The sequence below is a fragment of the Lynx rufus genome, unplaced genomic scaffold, assembly GCF_022079265.1.
Source record: "Lynx rufus isolate CCGP_SWC_20201006 ecotype Redwood Valley unplaced genomic scaffold, mLynRuf1.p SCAF_6, whole genome shotgun sequence".
Classification (NCBI taxonomy): domain Eukaryota; kingdom Metazoa; phylum Chordata; class Mammalia; order Carnivora; family Felidae; genus Lynx; species Lynx rufus.
Genome location: NW_025814878.1, coordinates 32,605,602 through 32,629,020, shown reverse-complemented (window position 1 = coordinate 32,629,020; position 23,419 = coordinate 32,605,602). Strand labels below are relative to the sequence as shown.

General features: G+C 39.0%; 1 protein-coding gene across 8 annotated transcripts in view; it reads left to right on the top strand.

The window, feature by feature from the left end:
• NCOA7 (nuclear receptor coactivator 7) overlaps nt 1-23,419 on the top strand; it is a 156,533-nt gene that overhangs the window by 94,039 nt on the left and 39,075 nt on the right. For 7 of the 8 annotated variants that reach the window (XM_047101533.1, XM_047101530.1, XM_047101534.1 and 4 more), the window contains 5 exons: nt 3,811-3,924; nt 4,512-4,637; nt 6,390-6,574; nt 11,191-12,236; nt 13,073-13,241. In XM_047101533.1, the coding sequence (XP_046957489.1) occupies nt 3,811-3,924; nt 4,512-4,637; nt 6,390-6,574; nt 11,191-12,236; nt 13,073-13,241 (1,640 nt within the window). The remainder of the gene's footprint in view (nt 1-3,810; nt 3,925-4,511; nt 4,638-6,389; nt 6,575-11,190; nt 12,237-13,072; nt 13,242-23,419) is intronic. The other variant, XM_047101528.1, reaches the window with a different exon arrangement.

Genomic DNA, 23,419 nt, shown 5'->3' with positions numbered 1-23,419 from the left:
GATACTATTACTTTTAAAGACAACTTTATTGAGGTAACAGTGAGATTGTTCTTTGCGTTTTATTCAAGGGCAGCACATGAAGCCAACAGGCCATAAGCTGGCCAGTTTATATTATGGTACTTTTAGTATTTATGTCTTGTTAAAAGGAGAAATTAACATACTTCCAGCACCAGGTAATTGAAGGGAGATATGCATTAAAACTTCTCAAAAATTAATGAAAATTTATTTCTAAGAAAACTACCAGTAGATCTCTCCTTTTGGGGATTTCTTATAATCTGAAGTATTACTGCATATTATGTAACTGACCCATAGCAGAGAACCTAGACGTGTATTTACTAATTCAAGGCTAAAGTCTATAGTCACTAGGGGCACCTGGGTGGCTCAGTCATTTGAGCATCTGACTTTGGCACAGGTCATGATCTCATGGTTTGTGAGTTCAAGCCCCATGTCGGGCTCACTGCTGTCAGTGCAGAGCCTGCTTCAGATCTTCTGCCCTTCTCTCTTTGTCCCTCCCCTGCTTACACTCTCTCAAAAATAAATAAAACATTAAAAAAAAAAAACAGAGACTGTAGTCACTAGAATGTAGGAAAATAATTTAGAGCAATTCCTTATTTTTTTTACTATGTCCATAAACAAAATATTGGTACTAGGTTAAGGTCCAGTAACCAATGGACTGTTTTAATATGCCTATTATAATGGCAAAAATACCAAAGTAGGATCTCTAACACTTTGTTTCTGACTGGCCTTGTAGTAACTGTTTGATGTGGGTGAGTCCCTTCCTTTTTTGGACCTGAGTTTCCTAATCCCTGAAGTTAGGTGTTGGGCCACGTTATCTCTGATGGCTTTTCTAGCATTTGCTATGCAGTCCAGCCCTCATATGACTAAACAGTTGTATGCTGTTGGTTGTCCCAGGACCCAGATAGAATTAGGATTTTGTTGACAAAGATAAGAAATCAAGAAGAGTGAAATCAAGGGGTTTTCAAAAACTGTAGACAACTTTTTGTTTTCAAGGATTTTTAAATACTCTGAGTGGGGTAAGTATTGCTTTCATCTCAGTAGATCTGATCATTCAAGACTATTTTTGTCTGCTCTGGCTCCAAAAAATGTGAGCTTCACTCTTCTAGAGACTGATTTGATGGTCACCGTGAGGTAGGAAAGGAAACTGGTCTGGCTAGGTAAGTGACTACATGTAAGAAGTAATTTTCAGAGGCAGTTACCTGAAGCTTTTAAATCTTAAAACTGTAGACTCTTTTGTTGCTTAAAAGACCAAAAACAATAGCAGATAAATGTAAACAACTGAGGCCTAAACAATAGTTTTAGAAGGTCCTGAGTTTGGCTATTAGTTTGGATACTTACATCAAATTTCAGGACATGTACAAAGAATATACTTTTTCAAGTAGTTTATCTTAAGCACACTCAGAAGTTACCTTGCAGATATAGGTTTAAGCTGTTTTTATATTCATCGAGCACCTTGGCTACACATGCTTTGAAAAATTTGACAGTTATGCCTGTGTGTTGGAGCAGAATTGTTTTCTGCAGTCAGTAGGTAAACCGCCCTTACCCCTGCCCATGTTCCTGCCTCACCTCCATGTTGAGGTAGCACATCTTCTGACTGAGCGTCCCAGCATCCAACTGTCACCTCTACACTGTAATGAACTGCTTAAGCACAGGAATTATCCTTTTGATTGGACATTTAGAACATGCCAGACAATAGAATCTTAACCTGTGTTGCCTAACACTTGTCAAAACTCAGATACAAAAAACTGTTAATGGAGAATTGCTTGGAAGAAATGTTATCCATTCATTCCTCTTGTCCAGATACATGAGATAAGAGAGCATAAAATTTTAGCCCTCTGTAAGGTACATTTGTAGAACTCTACACTTTAGCATTTGCCGTTGATCTACATCGCAGATGTTATTAAGAACAGTCCTCCCAAACTGGTTATTGTATTAATTGTCAGTGTGTCCTCAAAGACAAGTAGTTCAGACTGGGATACTCTTCATGAGACTTAATGAGAAAATACTTCTACTTATGAGAGACTGGGTTTTTTTTTTAAGTTTATTTATTTTGAGAGAGAGAGAGAGAGAGAGAGAGAGAGATGCAAGTGGGGGAGGGGCAGAGAGAGAGAGAGAGAGATTGAGAGAGAGAGAGAGAGAGAGAGAGAGAGAGAGAGAGAGAGAGACCCAAGCAGGCTCCTCACTGCCAGCGCAGAGCCACGAGATCGTGACCTGAGCCGAAACCAAGAGTCAGATGCTTAAATGACTGAGCCACCCAGGCACCCCAAGACTGATTTGTTTTTATCTTATAGACGTTGAATTCTGCTGACTAATGATGTCTGTCCCTTTGCATTGGTTATTTGGAAACTCAGAACCCGTTTTATGGCCCACCCCTCAAAGAGTGTTTGGTAATTTTGGAGTACATACTTTCAGTAGTAATTAGTCCTCATGTTATTCTCCTTGATACTGGTTTTCCTACCTTTATCAGAATGTGTCTTTTGTTGTTGTCTCACCTTTTTTCTGGATTGAAGAGAGATTTAAATAACTAAAGTTAAAACAGAGATAGGATGGGAAAGTGTGAACAGTTGTTATACAATTAGTGCTGAATTCTGTTTTATAACATTAAAGGACATCATTTAAAATTTTTTTTTATGTGTATTTATTTTTGACACAGAGAGAGACAGAGCATGAACAGGGGAGGGTCAGAGAGAGAGGGAGACACAGAATCTGAAACAGGCTCTGGGCTCCGAGCTGTCAGCACGGAGCCCGACGCGGGGCTCGAACTCACGGACCACGAGATCATGACCTGGGCTGAAGTCGGACGCTCAACCGACTGAGCCACCCAGACAGCCCTAAAGGACATCATTTTAAGACTGTATATGATATATGCCAAAATGTTGCATGTCTCACTGTAAGAGTGTTGAATGATGAGGTCATAATAACATTTCAGGCACCAGTACATTTTGCTGAAAGAGGCTATTTTGTACACTGTGGGAGATTTCAATTTTTGTTTTTAGATAAGTTGATGGTGATAGAAATTATTGAGATTATTGATATTACCTTGTACAACTTGTAACGATCTTACGTTAGTACTCAGGGCCTGTTGAGAGTTAGCAAGCGTGAATTTGTTCCATTTCTTCCTGATACAGGTGTTGGGTTTAGAAGCATGCCATGCTACTCTTTCCTTTCTTCCCTGTCCTTAGTGCCCCTCCCTGGAATCTTCTTTCCTCTCTAAATCTTCTATGCTGTTCAAAGCCTCAGTTGGACCCACTTGCTTTATTTGACATGCCCAGAGTACTCACCCACCTTGTTCTCCCCTCTGTGAGCTCCTGCAGTGTCTGTGGGTATGTTCCATACCTTTTGCACTGAAGGCATTCATATTATGAGTAATTGTTTCACGGATTAGTCCAGAAGCCTCCAAGGTACTTAGAAGTTTTGGGAAGGCCAACTAGGTCTTTTTTTTTTTTTTTTTTTTTTTAAGAGAACAGACTTTTTTTTTTAATGTCTACTTTATTTTTGAGGGAGAGAGAGAGAGCACGTGAGTTGGGATGGGGCAGAGAGAGAGGGGATCAGAGGATCCGAAGCGGGCTCTGTGCTGACAGCAGTGAGCCCATTGCGGGGCTTGAACTCAGGAACTGTGAGATCATGACCTGAGCCAAAGTCATACACTTAACCGACTGAGACACCCAGGTGCCCCCCAACCAAGTCTTAGTCATGTACTTAGCATGATTCTGTACAGAAAGTAATGCCCTAAACACTGTCCAGTGTTTGCCTGATCTCGATATTCACTTCACTTGTCTTTCCCATTCTCAGGTCCTTTTCGTGCCAGATGCTAACTTTCCTTCCAGTACCTTAAGATTATCATCATCCAGTCCTGGTGCTACTGTGTCTCCTTCATCATCAGATGCAGAATATGATAAACTGCCTGTATGTATGTCATTCGTGAACTAACAGTCATATTTATCAAATAATTTTTTGAGTTGTAGAATTTTATGTGTTGTTTTTCACAGGATTTCATCTGAAATTTCCCCAAAGGGGGTAGGGTTAAGGATTTGTTTTAGTTGAGAGAATATGTCCTATCAAAGAGAAACCTATTTCATATTTAAGGTCTCAGAGGGAAAAATGCACACCTTTTATATGTAAAAGTATGCAATTAAACTCTGGATGAGACAGATAGTTGATTTGTACTGCTTTTACTCCTTTTTCTAGAGAAATCGAACCATGAGTCAAATATGAATTATTTCATTTAGGTTATTTTCTAAAGACATTTGATGAGCCATTTTTATGAGTTCATACGTACACCCTTACTGTTGTTGTTGTTTAAATCTTAGTTTGATTTGGATACTTAATTGTATTTGTGATAATTCTTGGAGAATGAAGCATATTTGGCTCTTTTTCATGTTCAAGGTGAATAGAAACAGGTTCCTTATAGGAAACTTATGTGGCTTGATTTATAGAAATAATCTGTTTAAAAAGGGCTTCCATTTGATTTTGGGAATTTTGCTTTCTTAAAGGATGCTGACTTAGCAAGAAAGGCCTTAAAACCCATTGAAAGAGTCTTATCATCCACTTCTGAAGAAGATGAGCCAGGCGTGGTAAAATTTCTAAAAATGAATTGTCGATACTTCACTGATGGAAAGGTATATGGCAGTGTCATTTGTTTCCTTTTCTTGAACTCCATGGAAAACTAACTTAGGTTTCAAATTACTGAAGATAGGAGACATTAAAATATCTTTCCCAAAGTTTCAGCTTAAGATTTCATAAGTGTCCATTTGTTTTCCCCTGTTGGATCCCTAACATTTTATATATTAGGAGAAATACGATTCTTTGTGATCTAGGACTTATCATTTTATCTTTCAATTCTCGGCTTATAAATTGCTAGGGAGACAATATAGTATATGCTTAACAGTAAAGACTGGAGTTAGTGAATTTAAAATCCAACTCTGCTGGGGTGCCTGGGTGGCTCCTTCAGTCAAGCATCCTACTTTGGCTCAGGTCATGATCTTGCCCTTCATGAGTTTGAGCCCCACGTCGGGCTGTGTGCTGACAGCTCAGAGTCTGGAGCCTGCTTCAGATTCTGTGTCTCCCTTTCTCTCTGCCCCTCCCCCACTTGCATTCTCTCTCTTTCTCTCTCTTTCTCTCTCTCTTTCTCTCAAAGATAAATAAACATTAAAAAAATTAAAAAATAAAGTAAAATCCAACTCTGCTGTCTGCTTGCTCTGAGACTATAGGCAGGGTATTTAAGTTGCCAAAGCTTCCATTTTCCTCACCTATGAAATAGGAACTATAATAAAATTGACTCTGTAGGGGCTGGTAGTTAAAAGGGATAATTGATGTAAAGACCTTAGTACCTAACTTCGGAAATGTTCAATTCTCAACCCATTTGCTGCTGGAGATGCTGGTATTAAAAAATAATGTCTGCTGTGTTGTGTATTTAGTTTTTTGGTGGTTGGTGTGATTTACAAAGAACAAATCCAACTTTCAGTGAGCCTCTGAAGAAGGGGTTATGTTGATGTAAAGTCAATTCCTGTGTGCAGAGTAGAGACTTCATGCCAGGTTCCAAATGGTAGGAAAATACACTATTGATAGGCATTTTAACTTTTGCAACCAAGAATAAGTAATGCCTGAAATGCAAAATGTTTCACAAAGATGATCAGTTAACTCATGAAGAGGACCAAGGTAAATAATCTACCTATGGGGAGTCCTCTGTGTCCTGCTGTCTCTGGTAGATAATATCCCTGTTGCCATCTATAAAACAGTAAACTGACCAAGTTACGGACAAAAGTTCCCACCAAATTACTGTTTGTTTACTATTAGCCTCCATAGTTTAGCTATATTCATCTCTGGCTGCAAAATATTTCATATTCCTTTTGTGTCGAATTTTGCTGGCACAAATAGAATGTGACCTTTCTAAACATTTGAGAGAAAAATACTAGGACTCTAATTTGCACCATGGCTCTGAGACAGATGCCGTGTACCATGTACGGTACCATATACTGGTTGGACACATAGTGAACATGTGCTGAGTAGATTGTAAAACACCCAGTTCTCAATTGGGAAAGCACTTGGGACAGCCCTCCCATTTTACAGGGGACTGGGGAGTGCGAGGCATAGATGTGCAGCCCAAGATCCCACCACAATAGTACTATGGTAGCAGCTGTTCCAGAACCAGGCTCGGTTGACTGCTTTAGTGAGGCAGCTCTGTTTTCTCTGCCTCGCCACACAGTACCCAACTTTGCATTTCTTCAGCCTGTTGTTCTCCTGCTCTTAAAGGGGGTGTGATGGGATACCATGGTACGCCAGAGTCAACAGAATGTTAACACGAGTCCATTAAAGCTGCCGTGGTTGGATTTCTGCCCGTGGTGATTCTGTCCTGTCCCTTTCTCCTGTAGGGTGTGGTCGGAGGCGTCATGATTGTTACTCCAAACAACATCATGTTTGACCCTCACAAGTCTGATCCCCTGGTCATTGAAAATGGTTGTGAGGAGTATGGCCTCATTTGCCCCATGGAAGAGGTGGTTTCCATTGCCCTCTACAACGACATTTCCCACATGAAGATTAAAGATGCCTTGCCATCGTAAGAGATATTTCTTTGTTTACCAAAAACAAACAGAATTCCGGTGTTTGGAGAATTAAATGCAATTAAAAAGTGAGGGAGTTGGCAGCAGTGGGAGATTGTATAGAGGTGAATTTGAAGGTGGAAGATTTGTGCAGTAAATTTTTTAAAGAATAGAGAAAGGAGAGGGAATGGAGATGAAGGGAAAAGCTGCACATATAAAAACAAAAGGAGAAAAGCAAAAAAGCCAACACATAAAAATGGCATTTCTTGGCTTATTTTTCTGAAAAGCAGTGCATGTTCTTAATGAATCAATGAAATAAGAAATAGTTTCTCCGAAAGAATTTTAGTCTGGTTCCCAGTAAGACAATAGTATTTTTCTTTAGTTTAGTTGAATTTTGTTCTCATTCAAATTCTAGGGTAGGCAGGCTTCCTAACTCAGGTGTTCCCTAAATCCTGCAGAGAGAGCTCTGAGTGGAGAGTGCTGAGGCCGCTGCGGCCGTAGCCAGACCACCCTAAGTGGTATGAAGACGGAGCAATACTGATCTGTTTGTTTCTGAAACGTAGATGAATATTATCTTAGTCTTGATTATTTTTGCCTTATAAAACTGAGGGTTTTTTTGTTTTGTTTTTGTTTTGTAAAAGAGAGAAAAGGAAGCTTCCCATGAAGAAAGAGAAAGAGGGTTAAGAAAGCTCAGGGTATCAATTCATTTAAGGGATAATATGATTCTTACTGTCACTTTGTCAATGTTTCTGTTTCTCTAGATCTCCTAGTAGTAAAATTCTTCAGAAACCTCCATGATAGGAAGGTAGAGGGAAAGCGGTGGGTCCTAATTGTGCAAAGAGAAACTAGCCCTTGGGACTTATGAAAAGAAGGGCAGACAGCTAGAGAACTAACCCACACACATCGTCCTTAGGAATTTATACCAGCAGGTCTCCCTGGACTCTCATAGTCCTTGGCATCAGACCCACTTGGCCCTTACTCAGCTCCAAGCCACTGAAGCCAGTGCAGAGCATGGGCACTGAGGTAGTTTCTAAATTCTGCCCGAAGTATCCAAGTGAGAAGTAGGAGGCAGTGTTGCAGGCCAGGCAGTTCTGCGTGATGAATTAATTCTGGAGCCACACCGCCTGGGTTGTCCTGGTTCAGCCACTGACAGCCCCATGACCTGCATGAGTTGCTCAGTCCCAAGCCTCAGTTTTCTTATCTGTTAAATGGAATGAAGAGTGTTCTTCAGCTTATAAGTCTGTTTTAAGAACTCAATGTATTAATATACTAAAACTCTTAGAAAATAGCCTGATACCTTTTAAGTATAGCTGTTATATGAACCTTTAATTCATATCTGAAACTCTGTTCATTGTTCTGGGGAATCTTGTCCATGTAGTCGAGGCTTCTAGTTCATCTTAGTGCATGCCTCTTGTGTGACAAGGATGTGAAGATGAGTGGGTCATGGCCTCTGCCCTTGAGGAGCTTATAGTCTACTGGGTGCAAAAGACAGATGGAGAAATGTGGTAACGAAATGGCACCATATAGAACTGCACATGGCATTCCATGAAAACCCTCGTGAGGGAGTGTCCCGCTACCATGGGATCTTAGATGGAGGCAGAAAGGAGGACATGAAGAGCTAGTTTTAGAAGTAAGGAATGAACATTAGGTTCTCTGTGACAAGAAGAAAGAAGATAAGTAAAGAAATAGTTAAGTTTAGAAGTGAATGACCAGGCAAATGGGGGCATTTCTTGCCCAATGATGGTTTCTAATGGGATAATACTATTGTACATCTTCAGCTTAGGATGTTAAGTATTCTTTTTAATATTAGGAAAGGAAGGTATGTCTTTACAGAAAGATTTCTCTCATTGTGAGATTTTTTTTTTTTAATTTTTTTTTTTTCAACGTTTATTTATTTTTGGGACAGAGAGAGACAGAGCATGAACGGGGGAGGGGCAGAGAGAGAGGGAGACACAGAATCGGAAGCAGGCTCCAGGCTCTGAGCCATCAGCCCAGAGCCTGACGCGGGGCTCGAACTCACGGACCGCGAGATCGTGACCTGGCTGAAGTCGGACGCTCAACCGACTGTGCCACCCAGGCGCCCCACATTGTGAGATTTTTAATGATCTGGGGTACAAAGTTAATGCTATAGCTGGAGGGAAAGAGAAGAATTAAGAATTGGCTCCTACTATGTTCAGTTTCTTTCAGTATTATTCACTGATTCTCACCTTGAACGCAAGTATGTGAAGACTTTTCAGTCTAGTGAACAATATGTGCACCAATGGGCAAAATAGAATGTGTGAGTGAAATTGGTGTGATATAAAATTTGTATCGACTTCAGAACTCCATCAATTGTTTAAAAGTTAGAAATATCTTGGGGCGCCTGGGTGGCGCAGTCGGTTAAGCGTCCGACTTCAGCCAGGTCACGATCTCGCGGTCCGTGAGTTCGAGCCCCGCGTCAGGCTCTGGGCTGATGGCTCGGAGCCTGGAGCCTGTTTCCGATTCTGTGTCTCCCTCTCTCTCTGCCCCTCCCCCGTTCATGCTCTGTCTCTCTCTGTCCCAAAAATAAAATAAAAAAACGTTGAAAAAAAAAAATTAAAAGTTAGAAATATCTTAAAATGTCATTATTACCAAAAATTGTATGATAAAGCATGTATAAATTCTGTAACTGCAATGTGCAAATAGTTTTTAAAAGTGTGTGTGTGTGTGTGAGTGTGAGTGAAATCTCCCCACCCTCTACTTCAGGCTTTGTATTTTTTGTGTAGGACATTTTGTAGCCACAGAGAATAGGAAGGGAACAACTGAAGGGATTATTGATCAACATTAGGTGTCTGGCTGAGTCTGGAAAACATTAACAGTAGAGACAGTTGACACCACTGTGTACTTTGCCCCAGCAGTGCTTGGCAGCTACGGTGCCAAAAAAACAAGTTAATCCCCACTTGGATTAGGTAGATGAACAAAAAGGGAGGGGTAGACAAGGTAAAGTAAGAGGCTGAGCAGAATGTAGTCACATCTATTCATGGGGGTCAAGCTAGATCAGGAAGAGATGAGAAAGGGTCTTGGGTGTTCATGGAAGAAAGTTTTGCTTATTAACCAAGTATGTTTGTTAATAAGAAACTGGGTTTCTTTGTTGCAAGACTTCTTATAACCTCTAATATGCCAAATTAAATTTGGGGTCCTAAAATGGAAATTATGACACGTTACACTACTTATCTGACTCTAGGACTGAAGCATCTTTAATGTCTCCCGGGATGCTAGTGTTGGGCAGAACATTTTTGTGCATGCAGGTTCCTGCAGAACAAACACATGGTCAAAATCGTCCTTTAGCATATGGCATTTAGCGGCTCAATGAATGCTTATTGAATTGAAATGAATTATGAATTAAAGAAGTTTTTTTAAAGCATTTATGAAAGCCTAACAATTATGGAGGCTTTTATTTGTATTAGAAAAAGCATGGATGTTCCATGTGTGTGATTTATGAAATAACTTTGGGGAGATAGTCTTATAACTTGAGAACTTCCTGGTACTCTGTTGGTTTATGGCCATTATTATTTCAAAGCCAGAAAAATAGATAGAGTATTGATGAATCATGGGGATCTACGCCCAAAACCAAGAGCACACTGTATGCACTGTATGTTAGCCAATTTGACAGTAAATTTAAAAAAAGAAAGTATTACCTAAATATGATCTAGCCTTTTTAGAAATTATTTCTGAAATCTAACAATGTTATTTTTTAGGAGGGTTTTATATATCTGTGTTTTAACCCAGTGTTAATACTAAGGTAAGTGAAAATACAGGTTACTCAAAATTTTTCCAGTCATAGCTTAAAAATTATGTTTCTTGACCATTTATTTTCAACTTTGGAGAACATATTTAATCAATATTTTTGTGTCATTCAAACCTGGGTAGAAAAGCATCTGTTGTTAAGGGACAGTATGTTTCAGATGATAAACCAGTGTCCATCACCATAAAGTAAAATGATATTGTTATGAGTAAAGAAATTAAGAATTTTAAACTTAGTATCATAAGTAAGAGCTTATTTGGTTTACTTTTCTATAAATTTTTAAAGTGTAAAATGGAGCAGGTGCTATAAGCTTCTTGCATCTCCCTCAGGAAGAGAAGGATGTCTGTTATTGGAAACATCAGATTCTTTGTCATGAAACTCAGAATTAGGGTTTGGGGCTGGTAATTTCTACAACAGTTAAATGAGTAGCTACTCAGTCAGTGAACCATTAAGAATTAACGTAGTTGGTTTATATGCTATCTTATAAAAAGGAAAAGCTTTGCATAGTTAAGGAATTTAAGTCATTGTACTAAAACATTTCCTTTGTCCTTTCCTTCATGAATATCAGAAATATTATTTCATCATTAAAAATCTGGTGGGTGACATCTCCATGTTCATAAATGACCTCAAAAATCATTCATGTCCTTCTAGTAGGATATGCGACTCTCATGGTCCTTTGTTTTACCCCTTCTTATAGTTTATTTGTTTCATTTTGAAGTCAATTTCTTGATTTCATTTCCTTATTCTGAAATCATTTACACATAAATTTAAGTTGTGGTATATTTATGTTTTAGTTTTTGCCTTTCCTCCATTTTGTTTTTGGTTTTGTTTTTAACATTCCATGTGCACCCACCATTTTTCCCCCGACAGTGACCTACCTCAGGATCTTTGTCCTCTGTACAGGCCTGGAGAATGGGAAGACCTGGCTTCAGAAAAAGATATCAACCCATTCAGTAAGTTCAAATCTCTCAACAAGGAAAAACGGCAGCAGAATGGAGAGAGAACCATCACTTCAGATTCCAAATCAACAAGACCTCTGGAGAAGTCAACAGAATACACACACATAAAACCCTCAGATAGCTCTGTGTCAGGAAAACTAAAGATCCTGGAATCTTCCACAGAGGCAACCAGTGGATCTACCACAATGACTAGGGTCAGCAAGGAACCTTCTGACACTCGTGCTGCATTTGAATCTATAGCCAAAGAAAATTCCCTTTTAGGGGAAGATGATGACTTTGTTGACTTGGAAGAACTTTCTTCTCAAACTGATAGTGGAATGGACAAAAGAGACACCTCAAAGGAGTGCCTTACTCTTGATCCAGAAGAGCTAAGGAAGGCTAAGTCACAGATAATCAGTTCTACTACAAAAATGCAGGTGCAGTCAGCCCTGAGCTTTTCCGGAACAGATAGTGATGCTGAGCTGAAGGGGGCCCTAGATTTAGAAACCTGTGAGAAGCAAGATATAATGCCAGAGGTGGACAAGCAGTCTGGTTCCCCAGAAAGCCAGGTGGAAAACACACTGAACATACATGAAGATCTAGATAAAGTTAAACTCATTGAATATTACCTTAGTAAGAACAAAGAAGGGTCGCAGTTCTCTGAAAACTTGCAGAAGGCAGAATTAAGTGATGGCAAAAGTATTGAGCCAGTGGGAATAGATATCACCCTTAGTAGTTCTCTTCCCCAGGTAGGTGGTCCCCCAACTGAGGACAGTAAGGAGCCAGATAAAACCTGGATGAAAGAGAGAGTGTCCCTCCCACTGCAACTGGCGTCTTCCACAGAAGAAAATGTGAATAAAGAGTCTCTAGACATCTCTTCAGAATCTACTCTGGACAACAGCTGCCAAGGCGCACAAATGGATAATAAGTCCGAAATTCAGTTGTGGCTGTTAAAGAGAATTCAGGTACCCATTGAAGGTAAGCCATTTTTGTTTAAAGTATCTTTATATTCTGTTGTATAGTTGGCTTTCTGAAACTTGCAAATGCAAGCAAAATTAGAATAATTATTTGAGAACTTTTTCTGGATAGAGCTTATCTGTACTTATACATTAATTGAGAAAAAACTTAGCATCAGTATAATAGTATCTATTTTGGGCTTTGAACTGTGACCTAGATTTCTAGTTCAAAAGTAGTTTGCTTTAAAAAAAAAAAATTCAAGTAACTTTCCTTTTTACCTTGAATTTCCAAATATAAAGGGTTTGAAATTTTTTTATAAATTTTTGAGTTTATTTATTTTTGTCGGGGGGAGGGGCAGAGCGAGAAGGAGAATCCCAAGCAGGTTCCACACTGTCGGTGGAGAGCCCAATGCGGGCCTCAAACTCTCAAACTGCCAGCTGAGCCGAAATCAAGAGTTGGACGCTTAGCCGACAGCCACCCAGGTGACCCAGGGGTTTGAAGTGTTTTTGAAGATCTTTCAATTCTAAACTAAATTGCCTTCTGTTGTAAGTGGGTCCTCAGTACCCTTCATGGCTATATATTCTTGTGAATTGTCATGTTGTGTTGGTTTTTATGCATATTCCCAGTAGGTAGCATCTTATATGATATAGACCAACCTGAAACATCCAACGCTTTTTCCTTTTGTGTTAAAGAAGGTCTGAAAAATGTGATTAGTTCTAATTTAGTGGGTTTTTTTTCCCTATGTTTTGATTTTCTATCACTAAGAGGGGATCAGGCACTCTTCTTTGTAATTTGAAGGGTTTGACTTTCACTAATACTGTCAGTATTGAGGAAGTTTTTTTTCATATGTGATTCAGATATACTTCCTTCAAAAGAAGAGAAAAGCAAGACCCCACCCATGTTTCTGTGCATTAAAGTAGGAAAACCAATGAGAAAATCCTTTGCCACTCACACTGCAGCCATGGTCCAGCAGTATGGCAAACGAAGAAAGCAGCCAGAGTACTGGTTTGCTGTTCCTCGGGAGAGGTAAGTGTGGGCTCAAATGGAAAATGTTGGTCCATTAGATTCTAACTGCGTCTTGATTTTTTTTTTTTTAATCTTAAAGTAGTTAACCTTATTCTTGAATAAGAGATTTCTCCTGATTGCATATGTTAGAATTTCTAGAAGGATATTTTTTGAATAGTTTTCTGCTAATGAGTGGTTTCAATTCAGCAAATTTGAGGTCATCATAAGTACTGTGTGCTGAAACACTTTTATAACTTTCTACCCAGTTGAATTTTAAATGAAGGAAGATTTAGGTATTCTCGAGTGCTGCTAATTAGAAGTGCAATTCTGTTAAGAATACAAGGATACCGTGGAGCAGATCTAAACCTAAGGACAGTAGAGAGGCATGGTTGTAGTTCTTAAAGTGCTTATTATTCTAGGGAACTAAAGCTTGCTCTGGCCTTAAGGAGAGAGTATTTGTGACACAGCACCATGAGAAGTGTGATGTGAGGTCCCTTGGGTGGGTTCAAGGAGCTGACTGTACACCTCTAGAGAGATTGGTATTTTTAAATTGCTAAAGGAGATATTTTACCGGTTATGTGACAGTCTAGGCCAACAGGGATAGTGGCATTGAAATATTTTGGCAGTCCATCACTAAGGACATCTTTATAATAAAAATAATTAGGAGATACTATCTTTGGAAAAATTGTTTTCCTTTTGTATATGTGGTAGAATAAAAATGTCTTTACAAAGGTCTTCCAGTCAGTTTTTTAAAATTGTAAAACTCGGGGCACCTAGGTGCTCAGGCGGTTGGTTAAGCGCCCGACTTCGGCTCAGGTCATGATCTCACGGTCTGTGAGTTCGAGCCCCATGTTCGGCTCTGTGCCGACAGCTCAGAGCCTAGAGCCTGCTTTGGATTCTGTGTCTCCCTCTCTCTCTGCCCATCCCCTTCTTTCTCTCTCTCTCTCTCAAAAATAAACAAACATTAAAAAATTTTTTTAAAAATAAAATAAAATAAAATTGTAAAACTCACACATTTTTCCTGTTCCTACCTAGTCATTAACATTATCACCTGGGCAGACCTCTTGGCTAACACACCTGCCTTAAGCTTCCTTAAGCATGAATTGTTAATAAAGGAAAATAAAATTCCAAGCAAGGGCACACCTTCTGGTTGATCAGTATCCAGAATAATTCTCATCAAGGGAGTTGTCCTGTTTTAATAAATTATAGTTTAACATGAAAAATAGTTAATAGGATTTTAATTAGTGAATTTGCCAATATCTGTTTCTTGTCTTAGACACAAACCCATGTTAACACGGACATTCAACGTAATTTTTATGTTTATGTATTATACTTTTCTACCTATGCTTGCACCCCCTAGAGTGTTTCACTGAAACTTTCAGAATGTTAGGGAGATGAAAAGAAAATTATCGTCTTTTATTATTTAAAAATGTTTCAGGGCACCTGGGTGGTTCAGTCGGTTAAGTGTCTGACTTGGGCTCAGGTCGTGGGTTTGAGCCCCACATTGAGCTCTGTGCTGACAGCTCAGAGCCTGGAGCCTGCTTCGGATTCTGCATCTCCCTGTCTCTCTGCCCCTCTCCCACTCACGCTCTCTCTCAAAAGTGAGTAAACATTAAAAAACATTATTAAAAAAATGTTTCATCAGGGGCGCCTGAGTGGCTCAGTCAGTTAGGCGTCCGACTTAGGCTCAGGTCATGATCTCATGGTTTGTGGGTTCAAGCCCCACGTTGGACTCTGTGTTGACAACGTGGAGCCTGGAGCCTGCTTCAGATTCTGTCTTCCTCTCTCTCTGCCTCTCCCCAGCTTGCACTCTATCTCTCTCTGTCTGAAAAATAAATAAACGTTAATTTTTTTTTTTAATGTTTCAATAGAAGCAATGTAATTTCTTTTTTTTTTTTTTTAATTTTTAAAAAAAAATTTTTTTTTTTCAACGTTTATTTATTTTTGGGACAGAGAGAGACAGAGCATGAACGGGGGAGGGGCAGAGAGAGAGGGAGACACAGAATCCGAAACAGGCTCCAGGCTCTGAGCCGTCAGCCCAGAGCCCGACGCGGGGCTCGAACTCCCGGACCGCGAGATCGTGACCTGGCTGAAGTCGGACGCTTAACCGACTGCGCCACCCAGGCGCCCCAGAAGCAATGTAATTTCTAAAGCCCTGTTAAAATTAAAGTTCTAAAATCAAATTTCACACTTGACTGTACCTTAGAGATTTAGGCCAACTCCTGATTGTATAGATGAGGAAAGCAAGGCACTGAAGCTTGCAGTCACATTTTTGGTGCTGTGGACCTTCAGGGTCTACCAGAAAAATTGCCAATTATACATATCACTTTTTCTTTGAAAATGTACTGTTTCTAACATAAGGAAATTTGGATGTTTTTCCTATTTTATCTTTAATGAAACTGTACCAAGGACTCTTCTAGAATAAGTATAGCAGGCCCACACATGTAGTTCTTATATTACTGTCATTTTTTTAATCCAGAAGAAATCTGTAATGCTGAAATACTTTGACCTCTTACACAGGTGGGTTTTGTGGGCCTTTTAGACTAGGGTCCTTCTTAAATTCCATTATGTTGTATTTTATAGTGTCTGTGACTTACTTGTCTTTGGCTAACCTGATACACTTAATGTTCTTTCTTGAACTAATTATTCATTAACCAAACATTTTCTGGGAGGCGTTATATCTCACTGTGTTAATGATGGATTTCTTTGTATAGATGTTAGGAAATTTTTGTTTTAATTGTTCTTTTATGTGTTTCCCTATCTACCTACCCTATAGGAAGCCACATTTTAGTTTAAGTCTAGGAAAGACAGAGCAGTTCTATAGTTAATACCCACCTAGAACTCCAAGTGCACATAAGAAATAAGAAAAAGCCATGTTTGTTTTAGACTTCAGGATCATCAGAGTCCTTAAGGAGCTAAGACGTGGCATGCAATGCTTCCCTCTCTCTGATGATAACTTATGGATTCCCTTGTTACATCAAGCTGGGCATTTCTATGTGCTTTTTTATTTAATAGACTCTTTCATGTGTTGGAGTTTCAACAGCAGTTTTCTCATGGGAGGTCTCTTTGACTCCTCCAGCATTCGAAGCTCCTTGTCACAGGAGGTTAATAATTTTGATATTGACGTAGCTTCACAAACGTTTCACTCCTCTTTATTGTTCCTGATACTTCTAAAACACGTTTGTTTTCTCCCCTTTTGTTATTATTACTAGGAAATAACTCTACCAAAATAGTCCCTTCTTTGATTACAATGTGTTCTATGGCTTCCATAATGCCATCAACAAATGAATAATCTACCAAGTAAGAAAATGGGGAGGGCGGGAGGCAGGGGAAGCAGGGATGGGAAAGCTACATATAGTCTGTATTTATCTTTGTTTGGGATGGGTTTTCTTGGAATCCTTGTTACTAAATTTTAGATACAAAACTATCTAATAATAATTTTAATAATAACTTTATTTAACTTGGCAGAAATTGTCAGAAGATCTAGGACCCCTGGGGACCCAGGAAAGCTGGTACTTTCTTCTTGCACTCCTGAATGCTGCTACTGGAGACATGTGCACATTCACTGAAGGTTAAAGTGCATGTCACGTTTTACCTTACCTCCATGTCTCCACTGCAGCTTGCAGAATCACCTACTTCTCTTGAATTGGCTGCAGATGACAGTAGTGTGCTTGGGAAAGTTGCAGTGTCCAGAACCTGGGGCATCCAGGCTTTTCCTACTCTTACTCTCGGTGCTAATTTAAACTTGAGGACAGTGGAGAGTTTCACCTTGTATAAATCGTCTACTACAGTATTTCTCAACCTTGGCCCTCCTGACATTTGGAGCTGCTTGATTATTTAAGGGGATGTGCTTTGCATTATAGGATGTTTAGCAGCATCCGTGGCCTCTACCAGTGAGATGCCAGTAGTACTTCCCCAGCTGTGACAACCAAAAGTGTCTCCCGACATTGCCTGAGGGAAGAAATTGCCCGAAGGACAAAATAACCTCACAGTGAGAACCACTGGTCAAGTGTAAGACTATCAGACCAATCCTATACGCCATTCTGAAAGTGATTATGAACCATAATAGCCAAATAATTTAGGGATTCGATTACTTAAAACTTGATTATACGCCATTGTATTCACAGTAATTTAGTCATCTGCATGTACTTTGTTTCCTTTACTCAACCCTAATTCTTTTTTGCAGAGATTTCATCAAAAAATTTTAACTTTGTTATTAATCTATTGTTTCATATCTATAACAACAACACTTTTTTTTTCTAAAGAAATAATTTATCTGGAGGGAATTCCTACATTGATAGAATACTACAAACATTAAGGTTGATGGTATTGACAAACATTTATTTTTTTGTCCCTTTACTTTGCACAAGCCTGTGCTAAAAGGTGTCTGAAGTATAGGAAGTCTCATGCCCTGCCCTTAGAGAGGTATGGAGTTGGGCTGCCCTGCTCTGGCCAGTGAGATAATGAGTCACCCAATCAGGCAGTGATGAATGAGAATCCCTAGGAATACTGTGCCTGAGCATGAGATACTTTATCCATTTGAAACATAGTTTCTTAGTTTGAAAAATGGGTCATTTGTGAGCATTAAGCAGTTAAGTATTGTTTGAACAAACACTTACTGAGTGGATAGGACCTGGCAGGTATTGGTCTGGTTCTAGGTAAATAAGACCAGGAGTGTACCTTGAGAAGCTTGTGAAAAGCTCTTGAAACAGTTCCTAGAATTTTTAGAGACTTGATATGATTGTATTCCATAGATTTGGATACTGTTCTAGGTAAAAAATATAATGGTCTTTTTTTCTCTTAATACTAAGAGATTATTTCCTTTTTTAGAAAGAACCAATAATTCCTGTTCAGATTGAAACTTGTTTTTTCTTCCCAGTTACTTATGGTCTCAATCTCTGAAGTGTATTATAATAATTGATTTCATATAATCCAACTTTTAAAATACGATGGAGGGGCGCCTGGGTGGCGCAGTCGGTTAAGCGTCTGACTTCAGCCAGGTCACGATCTCGCGGTCCGTGAGTTCGAGCCCCGCGTCAGGCTCTGGGCTGATGGCTCAGAGCCTGGAGCCTGTTTCCGATTCTGTGTCTCCCTCTCTCTCTGCCCCTCCCCCGTTCATGCTCTGTCTCTCTCTGTCCCAAAAATAAATAAACGTTGAAAAAAAAAATTAAAAAAAAAAAAATAAAATACGATGGAAATGGAATCAAATAACAGGAATTGTGCACAATTTGTGAAGTCATGCATAAATGTTAAACCCAAGCTGAATTAATTGGTTAGTGTGATTCATGTAATAAGTAAGCTAATAGGAGAAAAGGAGAGAGCCTGTGGGTATTTAAAATTTTTTTTAAACTTGAAAACAATTGTGCTAAGGTAATCTTAGCAACATTTGAACATACAGATAAGTTTGGGGAAGCAGAATCTATTTTGCAGTCTGCTTTTTTCCCACATAATATGTACATTTTCTACATGAGATACTATATTATATTAAAAATATAGTTAGCACCCCTCCATTACCTTCCCAGGATGATTTAATCATGCTCCTGCTTTGGATATTAGGTTGTTCCAAATTTTTTGCCATTATAAGCAGTGCTACATTGAACATCTTCATAAAGTCCTTCAGGTACTCTTACCAAGTCAAAGTCTATGTCTAGGGCACATGAGAGTGTATGACCACTTATACACCAACAGCATGAGAGTACCCTTTTCCCCACATGATGGGAAATCTGAGTCATAGGATTCTTTATTTCTGTCAGTTTGGTAAGGAAGAAAATGCAGCTTTAAAATTGTTTTAAAGTTGAGTGGGTGCTTGTTATTTGACATTCGTTTGATATAAAGTAAGGTCAGTAGTGGCTTGAGGCTGTTTATTTTAGTTGACTCCTTTGATAGTAAAAATTTACTTATACCTTGATATGCAAATACATATTTAATAATTATTCTAAAATACCATATTCTCTGATCAGCCTCTAATTAAGGTCATCAAGCACTTCGATTTATATGAGAGTTGTATTTTGTGCCTGTCCACATTTAGAATAAACTCCTCATGTATAAGTTAAGTCGATTCTGTTTTAGAAAGCGTGATACTTTCTTCTATAAAGAGCAACTGATGTTCCCAAGCACTTCATAAAAGCTCAGTTTTGTAATCCTTTCAGAATTAAAGTGCATAATGCACCCATGAGCACACTTTCACTTTCCCCAGTTGCGAGAGGACTGTGAGGGCAGGCAGTGTACTCAGTCCGTGCCCTCCTTGACTCTTTCCCAGCACGGGACTCTGGATGGTCCTTTGCATGGGTGATTTCACTTAAAACTCACGAGAGTTTTGTGAGGCATGTAGTGTTATTCCTCATTTTACAAATGAGGAAAGTGGGACATAACAGGTTTTCGACATCTTGCTCAAACTGGCAAATATCAAATCTGTGATTCATACTCAAATCCATTTGATTTCAGTCCCATTCTTATAACCAGACACTGCAGCAGGCAGCTGAGACTGCATTAATTATGTCCTTTATTTTGGTTGACAATTCACTAAAACACAAATGGGAAATACCACAAACATTCAAAGTCCTGTCTTGACTAGTGAGGTGATGAAAATTTGCAGCATCCCCAAATTTGTTCATATCCTCGGACCTTGCCGAAGTGCCCTCCATCTGAGGAGATGTGTCTTAGTAATTACGAGGAGAGGAAGTGACTGATATTTTATGGATGATACTTCACAGGTGCTCATTAATTGAATTGAGGTGATCTTGTCAGAACATTGAATAGAAGTGAAGAGCTTGACTAAAATGTCCCTTCTCTAAGGTTAGAGAGTATAACTTGCAGTGGGTTAAGGTGCAGGCTGCTTCTAGTATTGGCTCATTATTAGAATGAACTTTCATGTGCTACAGTGGCTATCTGGCCCCAAACAAACAAAACCCGACAATATTCCTTCCTTTGAAGCTAGTATCACAAGATCCAGTTACCTTATTTTACATGAATCTTATTGTGAACACAGTGCCTTATACTTAAACTACAGTTTCCCGTTCTCTATTACAGTTCCCTTGAGAATCTATTTTGTTACCTTATAGTCAAAATGATCTCCTCAGAAGGTATTTTGATCTTGTCACATTGCCACAAAAAAATATCCTAAGCCTTCAGAATTAAAGTCCAAACCCCCATGTCATTTTATTTGTTTGTTTGTTTTACTTTAAGTTTATTTATTTATTTTTGGAGAGAGAGAGACAGTGTGAATGGGGGACAGGCAGAGAGAGAGGGAGACAGAGAATCCCAAGCAGGCTCTCCATGAGAGGCTCTGCCCCAAGATGGGGCTTGGACCCATGAAACCGTGAGATCATGATTTGAGCCTAAACCAAGACTCAGATGCTTAGCTAACTGAGCCACCCACATGCCCTAAAACCCCTTGTTTGCTTTTTAAAGCTTTTTATAGACTGGCCTACCTTCCCGACTTTTTCTTCATTTGCCTGAATCTGTGGCTTACTGAGATTGGTCACTGTATGGGTTTTGCCTGCTAGGCCTAGGACCTTTCTAGCTTGGCACCTTTTAAAAATACTGTATTCCTGGGGCGGCTGGCTGGGTGGTTCAGTCAGTTGAGAGTCCCACACTTGATTTCGGTTCACTTGATTCCAAGGTTCTGGGCCCAAGCCCTGCATCAGCAAGCCTGCTTAGGATTCTCTCTTTCTCTCCCTCTGCCCCTCCCCCATTCACTTGTTTTCTCTCTCTCTCTCTCTCTCTCTCTCTCTCTCTCTCTCTCTCTCTCAAATTAAAAAAAAAAAAAATGTTGTATTCCTAAACTTGGGTAGTTCTTCTCTCTTCTCTACCTTTGCAGATCCTTTGTTTCTCAAAACAGTACCCCCCACAATGATTTCTCCTTAAACTGGCAGTAACCATCTTTTTCTCTGTCTACACTTGACCGGTGAATAACCCACAGGCACAGAGGCACTGGGGGAAGGAATGGAAGTTTAACACCTTTTCCTCTTATAGGAGCAATCTCCTATAAGTTTCTAACTTCAGAAATATTGAGGACTAAAGCCAGTGAAGGAATGTGTTCTGTGTCATAGAGATGAAACTATATAGAGTTAACAAGGAATTCATGGCTTAAATCAATGGGTACCAAACTTAGCTTTGTAATAAAGCCATCTGGAAGCCTTTAAACAAACAGACCTAGGTCCTTCCCTGAACATCCTGCAGCTTTGGATTTAGAATGGAATGCTAGAATCGCTAGGCATCCTCTGTACGTATTGTGATAAACAAAGGAAGATAATTGTGTTCTTATTTTGCTTCAATGTTCTACAGCTTTTGATACCATTGACCATCACCCATTTCTTTGACACCCTCTTTCGTTCTATCATTCCTTCCCAGTCTTTCTCCTTTGTTTCTTCATTAAATGTTACCCCTTTAAAGACCTTCTGTTGGAAACCAATTTGACAATAAATCTCATATATTAAAAAAAGAAAAGACCTTCTGTGTTTCTCATTATATATACAATTGCCTGCACCTAATTAATTCTGTCTTATATACCAATCATGTCCAGCTATCTTCAGTCTAGAACTTTCTACTGGGCCCCCAAAACATATATACCTAATAGTTTTCAATATTCGGATCATCCCTGGATCAGAAAAATTCAAGGCAGATCGTGCCCTAAACTGGGTTTCTTATTTCCACCATTGTCCCTGTCACTTTCCCTACAACTCCTGCTTCCTATTTTCTCCATCACAGTAACTGATACCACCACCCACCCAGTCCCCAAAGCCAGAATGTGGACATAATCTTGCTTCTCAGTCATCTTCCCACACTGGTCTGCACTACCTCCAGTTTATTCTGTCCATTTGATATCACTAGGATCTCTTCCTCCCTTGCTGACTCTTCTGTGGACAACTGATGATGTTTCGATTGTAGGAAATGTGAACCAGACTTATTGGCTGGCTTGCTTGGGATATCCAGCTTCCCCTCCCCACCCCCAGCCCCATTACTCTCCCACCTTAAATGCATGTTTTAGTTCAAATGTCTCCTCTAAGAAATGTTCCCTGTCTAGTTAAGGTGTAGTGTACCCCCACCTCTGTCATAGCATTTAACTACAGTCTTCTACAGATGTGGACTACTTGGGGCTTTTGGCACTGTGTCTTTAATATTGTGTCCTAAAAACAGCATAGGATCTAGTATGTAACATACTTCTAAGTGTTAATTGGATGGATGCATGAATAAATTAGCCTATAGTCTCATAGATAAAAATATTTAAATACCTTATTCCTTAAAACTAAAATAATGCATAGACTTTATATAATATTTAGAAAACTACAAAAAAGCAAAAAGGAGGAAAAAGCTTGTAATTTGTTACACCAAGCCAACTACAATTTATTTTTATTTTTGTAGACTTTTGGCCTTTTTTCTGTGTATGAATTAATATAATGATAGTATGTGTGTATCTGTATGTATATGATAATTGGATGTGTATGTGTGTGTAAATGGTATTATGTAAACTGCTTTTACTTACATGTATCTTTCTTTGCCACTAAATATTGAGTGTGCATTTAGTAAGCATGCATTACTTTTCCAATAAGAGGTAAAATCATAAAAATGAGAATTGATTCTCCTCTTAAACTAGATTTACAACAGAAAGATTTCCAAATCCTAAGGACCCTCATGAAGACTAAGCAAAATCCTCTCAAGAGCATTTTCCTTGGAGAAAAAAGGATGAATTAAAGGAATCAAACACTAACCTAGTTTTCTAGTATGAAATCTTTAACCATAGTTAGTGCTGAATTTTCTGACCAAAAATCCTCTTGCTTTTAACAGGTTCAAGGTTAAATTGAAATCTTTGATGACTGTCGGTGCCAGTAAGATTATGATGTTAAATAATCTCACTAGAGCAGCTTAGGCCCTACTTAGCCCAAACAGGTATATTTCAGAATACAAACCCTGTAATTTTCAGGTATAACATGCAATTGTATCATTCTATATTCTTGTTGTGATGTTTAAAGATAAAAGTGTTATTACTAAAAAAAAAAAAAAGTCTCTAAAGCTATCCCTAAAGAAATTATCTTTCTCTCTTTGTATTTAACACAAGTTTAAGTTCTGGAAAACTGCTAAACGAATGCAAGTTATAGAATCATTAGTCACTTATGTCAATGTTCTTTTCTTTTAAAAAAAATTTTTTTTTTCAACATTTATTTATTTTTGGGACAGAGAGAGACAGAGCATGAACGGGG